A 17,041-nucleotide genomic window follows, 5' to 3' on the forward strand; every position below is an offset into this window, starting at 1 on the left:
TACATCCAATATATCACATCACATCATTGGCCATATCACATCACAAGCATACCCTGCAAAAACAAGTTAGACGTCCTCTAATTTTGTTGTTGCATGTTTTACGTGGTGACCATGGGTATCTAGTAGGATCGCATCTTACTTACGCAAACACCACAACGGAAATATATGAGTTGCTATTTAACCTCATCCAAGGACCTCCTCGGTCAAATCCGATTCAACTAAAGTTGGAGAAACCGACACTTGCCAGTCATCTTTGAGCAACGGAGTTACTCGTAATGATGAAACCAGTCTCTCGTAAGCGTACGAGTAATGTCGGTCCAAGCCGCTTCAATCCAACAATACCGCGGAATCAAGAAAAGACTAAGGAGGGCAGCAAAACGCACATCACCGCCCACAAAAACTTTTGTGTTCTACTCGAGAAGACATCTACGCATGAACCTAGCTCATGATGCCACTGTTGGGTAACGTCGCACAGGAAACAAAAAATTTCCTACGCGCACGAAGACCTATCATGGTGATGTCCATCTACGAGAGGGGATGAGTGATCTACGTACCCTTGTAGATCGTACAGCAGAAGCGTTAGTGAACGCGGTTGATGTAGTGGAACGTCCTCACGTCCCTCGATCCGCCCCGCGAACAATCCCGCGATCAGTCCCACGATCTAGTGCCGAACGGACGGCACCTCCGCGTTCAGCACACGTACAGCTCGACGATGATCTCGGCCTTCTTGATCCAGCAAGAGAGACGGAGAGGTAGAAGAGTTCTCCGGTAGCGTGACGGCGCTCCGGAGGTTGGTGATGACCTTGTCTCAGCAGGGCTCCGCCCGAAATCCGCAGAAACGCGATCTAGAGGAAAAACCGTGGAGGTATGTGGTCGGGCTGCCATGGAAAAGTCGTCTCAAATCAGCCCTAAAACCTCCGTATATATAAGTGGGAGGGAGGGGGCCTTGCCTTGGGGCTCAAGGAGCCCCAAGGGGGTCGGCCGAGTCCAAGGGGGGAGGACGCCCCCCCCAAACCGAGTTGGACTTGGTTTGGTGGGAGGGAGTCCCCCTTCCTTCCCACCTCCTCCTTTTTTTTCTTTTCTCTTGATTTTCTTTTCTTGGCGCATAGAGCCCTTTGGGCTGTCCCACCAGCCCACTAAGGGCTGGTGTGCCACCCTCAAGGCCTATGGGCTTCCCCGGGGTGGGTTGCCCCCCCCCCCCCCGGTGAACTCCCGGAACCCATTCGTCATTCCCGGTACATTCCCGGTAACTCCGAAAACCTTCCGGTAATCAAATGAGGTCATCCTATATATCAATCTTCGTTTCCGGACTATTCCAGAAACCCTCGCGACGTCCGTGATCTCATCCGGGACTCCGAACAACATTCGGTAACCAACCATATAACTCAAATACGCATAAAACAACGTCGAACCTTAAGTGTGCAGACCCTGCGGGTTCGAGAACTATGTAGACATGACCCAAGAGACTCCTCGGTTAATATCCAATAGCGGGACCTGGATGCCCATATTGGATCCTACATATTCTACGAAGAACTTATCGTTTGAACCTCAGTGCCAAGGATTCATATAATCCCGTATGTCATTCCCTTTGTCCTTCGGTATGTTACTTGCCCGAGATTCGATCGTCAGTATCCGTATACCTATGTCAATCTCGTTTACCGGCAAGTCTCTTTACTCGTTCCGTAATACAAGATCCCGCAACTTACACTAAGTTACATTGCTTGCAAGGCTTGTGTGTGATGTTGTATTACCGAGTGGGCCCCGAGATACCTCTTCGTTCACACGGAGTGACAAATCCCAGTCTTGATCCATACTAACTCAACTAACACCTTCGGAGATACCTGTAGAGCATCTTTATAGTCACCCAGTTACGTTGCGACGTTTGATACACACAAAGCATTCCTCTGGTGTCAGTGAGTTATATGATCTCATGGTCATAGGAATAAATACTTGACACGCAGAAAACAATAGCAACAAAATGACACGATCAACATGCTACGTCTATTAGTTTGGGTCTAGTCCATCACGTGATTCTCCTAATGACGTGATCCACTTATCAAGCAACAACACCTTGTTCATAATCAGAAGACACTGACTATCTTTGATCAACTGGCTAGCCAACTAGAGATTTGCTAGGGACGGTGTTTTGTCTATGTATCCACACATGTAAATGAGTCTTCATTCAATATAATTATAGCATGGATAATAAACGATTATCTTGATACAGGAATTATAACAATAACTATATTTATCATTGCATCTAGGGCATAATTCCAACAAATACAAGATTCTCCAACCACTTGTATAAACCTAAATGCTTTGATCACCTCATCAAAGCGTTTGTTCCAACTCCGAGATGCTTGCACCAGTCCATAAATGGATCGCTGGAGCTTGCACACCTTGTTAGCATTCTTAGGATCGACAAAACCTTCGGGTTGCATCATATACAATTCTTCCTTAAGGAAACCGTTAAGGAACGCCGTTTTGACATCCATCTGCCAGATTTCATAATCGAAAAATGCAGCTATTGCTAACATGATTCTGACGGACTTCAGCATCGCTACGGGTGAGAAAGTCTCATCGTAGTCAACTCCTTGAACTTGTGAAAAACCCTTTGCCACAAGTCGAGCTTTATAAACGGTCACATTGCCGTCAGCGTCCGTCTTCCTCTTAAAAATCCATTTGTTCTGAATAGCCTTGCGGCCCTCAGGTAGTACCTCCAAAGTCCACACTTTGTTCTCATACATGGATCCTATCTCGGACTTCATGGCTTCTAGCCATTTGTTGGAATCTGGGCCCACCATTGCTTCTTCATAATTTGCAGGCTCATTGTTGTCCAACAACATGATCGATAAGACGGGATTACCGTACCACTCTGGAGCAGCACGTGTTCTCGTCGACCTGCGTGGTTCGACAAAAACTTGAACCTGCCACCAACAACGACACAAGCAGTAAGTCAGTCTTGGGTGCTAAGTTGGCCGGCTAGAACTTTGATCCTGCCACCATCGACCCCTAGTTCTTCATATGCACAGTGTCGAAGCCCTGCCTCGACAACGGCTATGGCTTACTTGATAAGATGGAGGTTGTTGGCTCCTTCATCGGCACCACTGCTCGTGGACCGTCTCGCCGTGCCACCTCCTGTTGTATCACCACCTTGTCTGTTGGCTCACCATCGCCATAGCCGTCAGATGTTAGAGTTGTGTCAAATATTGATGTACGAGTTGGGTTACATATGGACTTGGTGTTGTAGTTTGGATAGAATACATGTAGTGTCGTAGTCGGACATGTTGTACACTTGGCCTCTTATATATGAGGAGGCACCCCACGTTGTAACCCATGAGGACTAGATAGCGACAGGCTCGCAAGGGGGAGCCGGCGGCTTGGGTCGGCGCCCGGGTGGCCGGTGTTGCGGTATCTCGGGGAGGAGCGCCCGTAGTCATTGCCCCGGAGAGTAGGCGAGTTCACCGAACCTCGTTAACAAATCTCGGTGTCGTCATCGTGCTGTGATCGCTTGTTCCTCGATGGATCGACCGCGTACTTCGGATTTATTCTAGCAAGTGGTATCATGAGCTAGGTTGTTCGGAGGCTACGGATGTTGATCTAAAGGAGGTGGATATCGTTGAAGTTCTGCAGGAACGGTTGCAGCCGGAGCGGAAGAAGATCGACGAGATGTCGTTGATGAGTTCTGTCAGGAGCGACTAAGAAGAGGTGTTCCAGCAGTTGTTACAAGCGGCGGAACAATCCGATACGAAGCAGTGCAGGCGGCGGCATCATACGCGGGAGCTAGAGCAGGCAGAGGCGGTGACGAAGCCAGGCGCACAGGGCCGACTGTGTACATGAGTCGCGCAGTTATCCAAGGCTACTGGGCTACAAGAGATTTGTTTGGAAACAAAAGGGGACCGAGTCCCTGGAGAAAGTTTGCTCACGTTCGTGTCCGGGTCGGACTGCTGGCCGTGCAAGCGCACGTTAAAAGCAGCCGCAGGGACGCACAACAGTAGATCGAATCAGGGAAGAAAAAAGTCCATCGTTGCATGCATTCATCGGAAAGGCAAGGGCAAGGCAAAGCAAATTGATCAGCATCGGTAGTTGTGCTCAAGAGATACTACTCGTGAATACAGGGAGGATTTTTTTTTAGGAATTTGCTACTAGTAAATCTTGCGTACTTGAACACGTGTAGGAAGATCGGATTATTTTTTCACACAGTCAGCCGTACAGAGAATCATGGCGTCAGTGGGTACCAGGTTTAAGGTGGAGAAGTTCGACGGGACTGGAAGCTTTGGGTTATGACACACAAGGGTGAAAGATTTGTTGGCACAACAGGGATATTTGAAGGCATTGTTGCAGGAAGCCAAGCCAGCCAAGATGGAGGCTGAGGACTAGGAGGAGTTACAGTTGAGGACAGCCGGAACTATACGGTTGTGTCTGTCGGACCAGGTTATTTATCATGTGATGGATGAGAATTCGTCGAAAAAGATCTGGGAGAGGCTGGAGAGTCAATTTATCTCCAAGACTGCGACGACCAAGGTGTATCTGAAACAAAAGTTGTATGGGATGAAGATGCAGGAGGGGTCGGATCTTGTGAAGTATATGAACGCCTTTAATCAAGTCGTGACGGATCTAGCACGCTTGGGTGTAACGATTGATGGCGAGGATAGGGCAATTCTGCTTCTTTATTCGTTGCCATCATCCTATGACCATTTGATCACTACCCTGACGCACGGTAAGGAGACCGTTAAGAATGAGGATATTACTGCAGCCTTGCTATCTTATCATATGAGAAAGAAGAATGCCGTGGAAGTCACTCATGGTGAAGGTTTGCTAGTCAAGGATGAAGAGTGGCGGAAGGGATATGAGGTAGGGAAGAACAATAAAAAGAAAATACAGTGTCACAAGTGTAAGCAGAGGGGACATACTAAAAAGGACTGTCCAGAGCTCAAAGGTGGGTCAAGTGCTAATATGGCAATTCATGGTGATGATTCAGACAACAATAGTGATGCCCTCGTAATATCAGACAGGCGGTCAACCAAAAGTGAAGCGTGGATGTTGGATTTATCATGCTCTTTTCATGCGACAACCAACAAGGAGTGATTCTCTTCGTACCAGACTGGTGATTTTGGTTTAGCCTATATGGGCGATGACACTGGTTATCGTATGGCTGGAGTAGGTGACATCAAAATCAAGATGTTTGACGGAGTTGAGTGGATGCTTCGGGGAGTCAGGCATGTGCCGGGGCTAAGGAGGAATCTAATTTCGCTTGGAGTTCTTCATGATGATGGTATCGTATTCCGTTGTGATCGGGATAAGAAGACCATAAAAATCATGGAAGATAAGGTGACCGTGATGATTGAAGCGAGGACGGCTTCACATCTTTACAAGTTGCAAGGAAGCACTATTGCAGGTGGAGTCATGAAGACTGGAGTTGCAGGAGTAGCAGCAGGTTCCCACGGAGGCGGTGGGTCTGGAGCAGACTCGTCGGGTAGCTCTCGGTAAGCTACGAAGAAGACAACACAAGTCCGGAATACATGGAAGTTTGATGCATGGACAAATTCAAAGTGATGAAAATATTCGTCAAGGTGGAGTTTGTTAGAGTTGTGTCAAATATTGATGTACGAGTTGGATTACATATGGACTTGGTGTTGTAGTTTGGGTAGGATACATGTAGTGTCATATTCGGACACGTTGTACACTTGGCCTCTTATATATGAGGAGGCACCCCACGTTGTAACCCATGACGACTAGATAGCGACAGGCTCGCAAGGGGGAGCCGACGGCTTCTGCCGGCGCCCGGTTGGCTAGTGTTGCGGTATCTCGGAAAGGAACACCCGTAATCATTGCTTCGGAAAATAGGCGAGTTCGCCGAACCTCGTTAACAAATCTTGATGTCGTCATCGTGTTATTGTCTTGTTCCTAGGTGGATCGACCCCATACCTAGAATTTATTTTAACATCAGAGACGACAGCGATGCAGATAAGATTCTCGCTCTCAAGGCAGCCCATGACACATTCAATTGCCTGTCGTGGCACCTCTCCACAGTGCCTAAGCTCTGCACCTGTGCAACATTGTCGGACATGTCACCATGCTCGTTCTCGGGGGCCTCAACCTCGCTCAAGGCACCTGCATATCCTCAAGTCGAATGTGCTCGTCGGCATGTCCCCGCTGGCCTTCCCATTGCACTCCGCAACGTCAAGCTGAATAATCAAGTCGAATGATTCACTCCTAGATTACTCTGAAACCTGCCTGCCATACTTATGGCCAGGCTAACGTCAAGCTGCTCTACCTCATCGGCAACCGCCTCTCGGGTGAGATGTTGGGGGAGCTCGCGTGTGTGCCCCGCTCACCGCTGTGCTCCTCGACGAGGACATGATGACGGGACCCATTCCACCGCCGCCGCAACCCACGCTCTGACTGCTCGTCGTGCCATCCTCCACCGCCGCTAGGAACGACTCCTTGGCTGCGCTAGCTCTGGTGTTGAATAGGTTATAAGCGAAGCCGATGCACCAAGCCGATTTTGTCCTAGTCAACACGAGCGGCATGTGCCTCATGTGCCAGTGCCATGTCATTGGCGAGTAACCGGCCTCGCAAATTATTATTTATGTTAGACAGTGGTCAAGCGGCTGTTAATGCGATAAGTAATGCCATGCTTGAAAAGCGGTACTGATTTGAAAACACAAACAATGTGATACCAATCCGTTACCCAAGCCCCAGTTGTGGTAGTTTTGTGTACTATACATAATTGTGGCGCTTTTGTGTAAGTCTATTATTTCTTGTTTGATAGTTGAGGCACCGGGCTGTCTCCACACAACTCCCCTCAACCCCCGCGCATTTCACTCCTCTGCCGCCGCCGGCCCTGTGGCGCGGCGGCGGCGAACTTCCTCTTGCGTCCCGGGATCTAAGGCGGCGGCGGCCAGACCTGGACCCCTTATGACGAGGATGGCGGGCAGCGGCGGCCAGACCTGGACCCCTTATGACCAGGATGGTGGGCAGCGGCGGCCAGACCTGGACCCCTTATGACGAGGATGGCGGGCAGCGGCGGCCGGGGCGTGTCGGGGGGACTCTGCTGTAGCCGGCGGGGTCGGTAGGAGAAGACGGCAGCGGCGGCCGGGATACGTCCCGGGCTCGATCTACGACCTTCAGGTCCAGGAGGGCGGCTGCATCTCGTCCTCAATCTGCTGCATCTCGGCGACGACTCGCGGAGGCACTCCGGGTCTGCATCGCATCACGAGGATTATGGCGGTGGTGGTCATCTCCTACGTCGGAGGTGGTCGTCCTGAGGCTGGGTGATCGGATCTTCAGATCTATCATCTAGTCCCGGCTGCGAGTCGGGGAGACATAGTTGCCGGTGAAAACGGAGCCGACGGTGGACGGCGGCGTTCTACGTCGTTACCTTGATGAAGGCTTCGTCCTGTAATTACTGTCGATCCACTCGTGTTGCTCCAGGGGAAACCATACGATCTGGTTTTCCAGATCGGACGATGGCGGCATTGCGGTGTCGTTCCTCTCTAGGGAGCATCGTTTGTGGAGCAGCGTTGGAAGACAGAGGCAGGAGGTGGAGCATCTTCGTCGTGCACGGAGCTTCGGTGGTGATGTCAGGTCATGCCTAGACGACAGGTGCTACGCATTGTCATGCCTGTTCGGCAGGTGCTACACACGAGAGAACTTACAGAGTCTTCGCGTCTGGATGGATGAGTGCAGGGAGGTCGATCCACTCGTGATGCTCGAGGGGAAACCCTAGGATCTAGTTTTCCAGATCGGACGATGGCGGCATTGTGGTGTCGTTCCTCTCTAGGGAGGATTGTTTGTGGAGCAGCGCTGGAAGACAGAGGCAGACGGTGGAGCGTCTTCGTCTTGCACGGAGCTTCGCTGGTGATGTCAGGTCATGCCTGGCCGACAGGTGCTACGCTTTGTCATGCATGTTCGGCAGGTGCTACGCACGACAGGTCTTATAGAGTCTTCGCGTCTGGATGGATGAGCGCAGGGAGGTGGCGCCGTTGGGCGCCATGGTGGCGTCGACGGATGGCCGGACTGGCATGGATGATGCGGATTTCTCTCCTGAAGATGGGTCAGCGGTTCGATGATGATGACGACTTCTAAAACGTGTGCATGTGGTGTACGCTTTAGGTTTGCTGCACCGGTTGTTAGTTCCGATACGTTATGTGGATAGATCGGCGAAGACACCGTTTTTAGATATGCAGAGTGAGAGCACTTCACATTGTCACGTTTTGTAGGTGTGAGTGGGGACTTCGGGTGGCTTGATGTATGTTCTTGTCAGACCTTTGTTGAATAAGTAATAAAGATGGCTGTATTGAGCGATTGATGCAGAGGCCGAGGGTCTTAACCTCCTTTTCTTAAAAAAAAATTGATAGTTGAGGCAAATCTTTGCCTCCCTTCCGAAAAAAAACCTTGTAAGTGCAAATGAAAATGAACTAGGCTGCAAATATAGTAGTGTAGTTTTCACTTTGAGTATGTTTAATTCTGGGGTTTGCTCTTCTGAATGCCGCTTGTCATGGCCCTTCGTAGGCTTGCAATCTTTTGATGCCGATGCAGTTCTAATCTTATTAGACTTATTGTTCGAATGAATAGTCATTCAATTATTACACATATCGTTATATCTATGACCTTTGTGTAACAACATAGGTTGTTTATGATAATAGCATGGTCTGCATTGTACCACTTTGATTTCAACAAATTGAGTTCTACGAAAAAATCTATTTTAGTCCCTATATTTTATTTAGAAAATCACATAAACTGCTTTTTTTGTACAAAAAGGGTAAATCTATCCACACTCCCTTCCTCCGGAAATACTTGTCATAGAAATGTACAAAATGGATGTATCTATAAGTAAAATAAGCCTAGATACATCTACTTCTAGAACAAGTATTTCCGGACGGAGGGAGTACAATTGTTAGTTTTTTCTTTGGCCCTGTTTCTTTCAATGCCAAAAATCTTATTTTTAGAAAATGTGAGTTCTACATCAAGCCTCTGCATCAGTTATCTCTAGTATAAAGCCCAATGTAATGAGCAACATGTTAATTTATTGTAGGATCGCGATCGGAAATGAAAAAGGATTAGTACTGGTAGATATAGACCTGGAGGACAGGAAATATGGTGGTGTGCAGAGCACCAAAGGATTAGCACGGTTGGAAATAGGCCTGAAGGGCAAGAAGGATCGCAGTGCAGAGAACACCGCCGCTGTCATGGGTTCCAAGGAAGACACAGGTCAAATGATTGAAGAGGTGAGTTCCCTAATAACTAAATAGAGTGTATTACATTTATTTTTCTATAAAATGTCAGTTATATTGATTTGAGGAAAACAGTATGACCACATAAGTGGGGCAAATTGGCCAGACAGACTTAATCTTTTTTACAAACTATACTCCCCCAATTCTCCAAGTGTTTTTACAAACTACTCCCCACAATTCTCCAAAAGTTGTTGTTTTGTGCATGTATTGTCTGCTAAGTGTAATTTTGATATTTTAATCTCCTAGAAAATATATACTTATCGTGTTTGTCAGTTTGTGTATCTGATATATATATTTAAAAAGAGACTTGTAGTAAAATTTTGACTAGGCCAATGTAAAAAACAACTGCTTTTAGAACCTCCACAGCACTAGATGTTCATGGATGGATGCTTGAAGTGAAAGAGTATACCGACATCATTAATCAACTATGTTGGAAAAGACTATCAAGAGGCCTGTTCAACTGGCCATGATTTCTTTTTCTTTGTGTTTCTGTAAGCCAGTGCTTTGGCTTAATATATGGTTGTGTGCATCAATTGATGCACATGCCAGGTTTTTTCCTCCTCTACAAAAAAATATTTGATCTACTAGAATGCAATTATCTTTGCATGGTACTTCAGCACCTCTTAAGCAGAGGTGTCTAATGATGCTGTCGTGCTAAACAGGTAAGCATCCATGATATCTATCTATGAAAAAAAAAACCGAACCTGTGTAAAGCTAAGCACATCTCCATACACCTCTAGATACTCTTAGGGAACTAGAAGGAATACAATATTATTTAGATTAACTATATTTATAGCTGGCACGCAAGTATAGGATCGACATGTACTATGTAGCAAAAGCAACTTTTCTTTGGCGGTTAATTTTGATATAACAGAAGAATGTGTTATTTAGTAGATGTTTCTTAGTTTCATGTCTAGTAAGTCATGCTTGAATGCATCTACGGATATGTGGTAGTTAAAACTTAATAGGCACTATAGCAAAGTGAGCCTCTACTGACAGCTCGCAAACCCCCTCCACTGACAGCGCCCATTGCTAATTGCATGTCAGTGGTACTTCAAGAGCCCACTCACTGGTGGTAGTACAACAGAAGAAAAAAGATAAACATGGGCTCCGACGTTGTAGCTCCTGTTGTCGCCGGCCTCGATCATACCCTCTGTTAGATGAGGCTGTAGATGACCGCACCGACATTGTAGCTCCTGCTTGTCCCTTGCCGTGCTCATCTGGGATGGGCCACGCCGGTCCTGACCGGCACCTTGTCCGGTCGCACTCTGGTGTGGCTGTGCAAGAAGCTGTTTGTGGGTGCCCCATGATGCAGCTCTTGCCAAAGTAGAATCCAATTCAACAGTATGGATCACATGATCCAGGAGATAATGGGGACAGGGGGCTGGGAGAAAAAGAAAATGGTGCTGGAGAAAGGGAAAGAATAGACCAAGGAGAGGAAGGAAAGCGGGAAGATCAGAGCGTTTGAATGGTTATTGCTACCAGTTTTGTATGCCCTTGATTTAATGGTCGGAGTTACATTTTGTGCCTTGAAAGCTGGTATTAATAAATGTTGTGATAATGGTCCGAGTTCCATTTTTGTCATTGATGACGTAAACATGTTGGAACTAAATAATGATGTATTTCTATCAAAGTGATAATAGTAATGATGTATTTGTTACCTTGAGCCCAAGTTCTTCAATTGCATGTCTATCCTACTCCCACCAATCGAGCGCTTACTTCTTAATTTGTTTTAGATAAGCTCATTAGCTGTCCCCAGTGAGCTGATCAAGGTTGACCCCCTCCAGTTGCGCTTCCCTGTTGCGCAAATCATGTCAAGCACACTGAAGATATGCAACGTTACTGATTACCATGTGGCTTTCAGTATATATAGTACAGCGAAGTGCACCATATTACCGAGCGAAGGAGTTCTGTCACCACAGTCGAGGCTAGATCCTCTAGTAACCTTTTTTTCTTCAAAAAAACACAAAAGCTTGAAGCCTGAGGTGGTCACTGTGAAGAGCACCATCGTAGAGGAGAGTTTGACGACTGAGGATGTTGCACATGAAATGTTCAAACCAAAGACGGGCCGAAATGTGCATCACATCGAGCTGGCCATAGATTTTATAACCTCCAAGGTGAGTCCAACCTTTGTCCTTTTTCTTTTTCTTTTTGAGGGGACTTTGCCAGGTTTTCATTTGTATCAACCTATGCGCAACCAATTCTGAAATATTTCTGACAAATCTCTATGGGTGTTTGCGAATAGACCATATCCAAACTAAAGTCAGTGTCGACAATAGAACTGCATCCAATAGATCCATGGTGAGTGGATCAATTTCTCGTGCTGGTGCAGAAATTGAGTTCTCTGTTTGCACTATGATTGCATTAATTAAGAAAAATCCTTCTCTTGCGATACAGGATGGTCATTACCCAAGGAGGCAAGTCTTTCCAAATGAACTACCATGCAAAGGCAAGTGACTGAACTCACTCCAGAATTTCTTACGAGCAATACAATTTTTTCAGTATATAAGAACATAAACACATGTTGTACTCGGGAAATTTTGACGGATTTTTGTACTTTAATGGAAAGAAAATTTCCAAATAATCGTCTAACCATAGGTCCTCGGGCTACTTAGCCGCCTAACCTCGTTTTCTTTGATTAAGAAAGAAGTTTATACAATGCCAAAGAAAGGCATGACCCAATACAAGTGACACGACACAAACTAAAACAGCATAAGGATAACTAACCCAAAACTTGGCGATCCACGACCTAGAGACTGCCAAAGCAAACCCAGCCTAGTTTAGAACAGTAGTATGTTAGTTTAATCTTGAAGTAGTATTGCGTCAAGTTTGTAGCTGGTTCAAACTGCTATGGACTTGGCTAGATGCGTGTCAGGTTGCCGTGTGATTACTAGTCCGGTTTGGACTATATTAGTTAGTAAAACTAGGTAATTGTTTGCGTCTAGTAGTAGTCCGTGTAGGGATTGGTTTCATGGGTCGGTTGGGTCAGGCCGTGTATATATACACAAAATTGGTCGACGGAGATTGTAACACCATGAAGAGAAAAGGAGAAAACAAAGGGAGGAAAAATAAAGGCACGTCAAGGGCCTGTGGCCATCAATTTTTTGTGTGTGCGTGTTCGTAGTGATTTTGTGTGGTCGATCCGTGGGTGAGTTTCAATAATTGGTATCAGAAGATGCGCTTGGCCGAGGGTGGCGATGTAGTAGCACCTTGGGGCGGGCGATGTTATCGCTAGGTGGTGCAACGACGAGGAGGTTCAGGTGATCATCGTTCGGTGGAGTGGCAAGGAGGGAGATGACATTTTGTCGTCGGGAAGGCAGTGGAAGAAGATTGTTGACGGAAGCGGTGGTGCAGGGTGTGGTGCCGGTATGTTCCCAAGATCATCGTCTGTAGAAAATATATGAGTCAAGGAGTCGTGTGTGTTAACACGTTCGGTCGTGTCATCCAAGGGAGTCAAGGAGTCATGCGGGTTTGCACGGTCGGTCGGTTGTCGTCGTCATGTCAGAGTCGACATGTCCAAGTGCTCATCTCTGTGAGGAGGCGTTGAAGATGAAGCGTCCAGGTCGTCTATATGTCTCGACGGAAGGATCAGGTTCAACTATGTGGGGGCGGTAAACCAATAAAGGTGAGTCTCTTCAATGAGGCCATGTCTCTACATGAGGTTGGAGTGCATGATGTAATGCACGGGGTGGTGTGATCCACAAGGAGCCGGCATATATCTTGCTAAGGTGGATGGTGTAGACAACCGGATGGTGTATTTCATAGGTTACTACCATGATTAGGTAGTCCAATGCATATTTGAGGTGATCAGTAAATTCACCAAGTTAAAATTGGAAAGAAGTTGTTGCGATCAATGAAGCCTATCAATTCGACTTGTCGTGGTGCGAGATGTATGAGTCGACAAGGGAGGAATCTTCAACGAGCCAAGACCGAAGAAGAGCGGAAGACAATGTTAAGATTAGGGAGAGATTGTTACTTTAATCTTGAAGTAGTATCGTGTCAAAGTTTATAGCTGGTTCAAACTGCTATGAACTTGGCTAGATGCGTGTCAGGTTTGGTACGTGGAGGCCAGGTTTCCGTGTGATTACTAGTCCACTTTGGACTATATTAGTTAGTAAACTAGGTAATTGTTTGCGTCTAGTAGTAGTCCGTGTAGGGATTGGTTACATGGGTCGGTTGAGTAAGGCCGTGTATATATAAACAGCATTGGTCGACGGAGGGTGTAACACCGTGAAAAGAAAAGGAGAAAAGAAAGGCACGACAATGGCCTTTGGCTATCAGTTTTTTGTGTGCGCGTATTTATCGTGATTTGATGTGATCGATCCATAGACGAGTCCCAACATAATATGTCACAAGGTAAGGAAGCAAAAATCATGCACCACAAGGGCCAACACGACATCAACTCGACTACCATAACGACAACAACGATAGCAACTGAAGCACAAGCATCGAAGGCAAGGATCCACCATCAGCCTGGAGATGCCACCACATGAGCGAGACAAGATGCAACATCGCCAAGCACCAAGAACACCAGTCCAATGCCGCCAGAGCAACCAGATGGAGGGGATGACCATGAGGGGACGAGCACCAACTCGAGGGTAGTAGGACGTTGCATGCAGGCATTAGGGACAAAACCCACTAGGGTCCGATGATGAGGGGAAGTAGACACAACACGAGATGAAGCCAATTGAGACCTATGCCTCTCATGACCTGATCACCTCAAACCAACAATGACCAATGAAAGTCTCCTGGTCGGATACGAACCGACATGGGGCATCTCGGCCAAATCCGGTAGAGCTACTGCCAAATCTGGCCATCTGACCCAGGATGACCAACTAGATGGGGCAGCGAGGATAGCGCGGGGGGGGGGGGGGGGGGCAATCGTTCGACGGTACAAACTAAAGCAACCGCGAGCCACGACCAAGCGGGTCAAATAAGAATGGTGGGGACGTGACCTACCACCACACGAGCAACAACAGGGGGGAAGGCACCAAAGATGAGGGATTTGGAGTGTAGCACCCGTGACAGGTTCCATCTAGAGATGAGATGAGAACAACGAGCCATAGTGACCTCATGAACCGCCTTCAGCCACATGGGCTTCAGCCGGTGGTGTTGAGAGGGGATGGAGGCATGGGTGGCTAGGGTTGGGAATTGATAAGAAAAATGATTGGGGGACTGGGTACAGTATCACAAACCAACATTCCCCTCCACCTCTGGCGACCATCCACGTCACCTTGTTCTCATCGCAGTAGAACCAAGCTCGTCATTTCCTAAGTGATGCGTCTAAGTATACACTCACTACCTCATGGTACCAGATATAGCTCAATGTGGGGAGGCAATTTCCTGCTCGGCCAAGTAATTGGAGGTGTTATGGGCTGGAGGGACTGGACACACCAAATGGACCATGAGCATGCATGGCCTTTTTTGGGTGACTGGCCCTTTTTGCATAAGTTGAGGGCCAATTACTTTGGTGACTTTTTTGGGCTTCGAGAATATGATGTCTCCTATCTAGATTTTTGATTGGGCTTCTAGAATAAGCTGGTTAAGGAGCAGCTTATTTAATCCTGGGGATCCCTTGAAGGTCATAGTGGGTAATTTGGGGCTTCTCCTAGGAACCAGGCATGGCATTGATGATACATTTAGCCCGGTAATCATACTGGTTACCATTGGGACGGATCTCTCCCTCGTACTGTTTTCAGATGGCTTGTTCATTATATGAACATAAATAATGCCTTCACACATCTTGCTGATGAGACCAGAACGTTGGGGACTGCCGGACTGTTAACTCTAGGTCTTGATGAGCGGCGCAGTCATGTGCGTGGTGACCTCAGAGTGCAAGGAAACCACTTGGCATGGCGATTTCGTGGTAATCTTGTGCATATATATATCTATATCTCTATTCTATAGTGTACGAGTTTTGAATTGTTGCTACAACATCAATCCTAGCCGTTGGTCTCATAAATCGAACGGTTGAGACTCAAAGGATTCGCAGTGCACAGTAGCCTGTAGCTGCATCTATTGTTTCTGGAACCATCACCTGTTCGCATCACACCTCGGATCTTCTCCCCACGTTGCATGCGCCAGGGCGTCAGGCAGAGAGCTTGTGTACAAGATAAGCATACGGTAGGAGAAAGAAAGTAAATAATTTGTGGGGTCCATCACATACATCTATATTTTCTTCCTATGAAAATATCTGGGTGTCAACGTAGGTGAATTATATCATACCACTTACCAATTTTCTTTTATTTTCTTTTCATTTATGCATGCATACATGGAATATTCTCTTTGCTCTGAAATTGACTGCAAAGTACCATACGTCTTCTTTTTTTCTTTTACAAGAATCATCATCGGAACAATATTGCTAAGACGTGCATTGCACGTGTATACATACTAGTCAACCATATGTGTAGATTTTTGCTGGTGTACACAAATCAATAAATTATTAAACTGATATTACCATTACTCATATGCTACTGCTAATATGTTGATTTCGACTAGCACTTCGTCGAACTTGGCTACTCCAGCTATTTAACATTCCTAACCATCTCAGTTTTGCTCGGTTACCGTGCTTAATATTCTCGTATGTGAGAAGTAATTGACTTCTGTGCACATATCTACCCGCAGGAAGTGGAATTGGTTGAGTTGAAGGGGGGAAAAGGCATGCTTCTGACTTTCACCACATTGACCTAATGTTTTTATTTTTGCCATCTCACATTTCAGCAATATAACATTTGATATCTATCTCATTGCAGTTAGTTTGGTTAAATTTATAGCCCGTGAGCAATGGATTTTGGCTGGTTTTACTAGTGGACTACTCTGCGTGTATAATTGTGATTCACAAAGTAGAATCCACGTTCTACATGAACACTCAACATCTATCAAGTCTTTGGCTATCCATGGAACTAAGCCCTATGTGCTATCAGCATCCTGTGATGGTAAAATTTTGCTATGGGACTATGGAAAAGACTGGCAATTGATAAAAACATTTGATGCCAATAGTTGTCTTGATAAATGCGATACTGTGCAGCAAGTTGCGTTTAACCCGAAGGACACTGATATGTTTGCCAGTGCCCAGGGCAATACAGTAAAGGTTTGTTTAGATTTCCTATGCATGCATGCAGTAAACATCATTTTGGATGTTCCAAGTTTTCCTGATACATGTATTTGCTTGAAATTGCAGTTTTGGAATCTGCATTCGGGTGAATGTAAGCACATATTGTCTGGCCATTCAGATTCAGTGATGTGTTTGGATTACTTCAGTCTGGGTCAGAAGCTATACTTGATCACCGGTTCACAAGACAAAACTGCTAAGGTATAGCATTTTCACTAAAGAATAGACTAGCCCTTTATCATACTGACAGAATATTTATTCAATCATGAGTTTTGCTCCTTGTGTCAGATCTGGGACTGTGAGACACAGAGGTGTGTTCATTCACTGAAAGGGCACATGGATGTTGTTAACATTGCGTTTTGCCATCGGGATCTTCCAATACTCATTACAGGTTCATGGGACGGGTCAGTTCGTTTATGGGACTCCACCACCTTCCGGTAATTATTAATTATTAACACTCGCGATGCTTCAATATGAATCAATGAAAATTGTCCTTTATCGAAAAATTATCAACACCCCTGTAGTCACTGTATTTTGTTTGAATTTGGAGTGTTGATTACTTGAAATTTAAATTATCAATATGGTTAATTTGTAACCCAATTTCTAGTATTGATATTACGATACTTTTTGTTCTGTTGGAGGCACTAATATCCAAATTCAGCTTTAGCAATTTGGAAGACAAAATTTTGAC

General features: G+C 46.2%; 1 protein-coding gene across 1 annotated transcript; it reads left to right on the forward strand.

Moving 5' to 3' along the window:
* Positions 1–6,973: 6,973 nt before the first annotated feature.
* Positions 6,974–16,791, forward strand: LOC123407981 (coatomer subunit beta'-2-like). The gene is made up of 5 exons (XM_045101223.1): positions 6,974–7,059; positions 9,041–9,233; positions 15,934–16,329; positions 16,420–16,551; positions 16,639–16,791. The coding sequence occupies exons 1-5, from the start codon at positions 6,974–6,976 to the stop codon at positions 16,789–16,791; spliced, it is 960 nt and encodes a 319-aa protein (XP_044957158.1).
* Positions 16,792–17,041: the final 250 nt, after the last annotated feature.

This window comes from Hordeum vulgare, chromosome 7H (assembly GCF_904849725.1).
Source record: "Hordeum vulgare subsp. vulgare chromosome 7H, MorexV3_pseudomolecules_assembly, whole genome shotgun sequence".
Lineage (NCBI taxonomy): Eukaryota > Viridiplantae > Streptophyta > Magnoliopsida > Poales > Poaceae > Hordeum > Hordeum vulgare.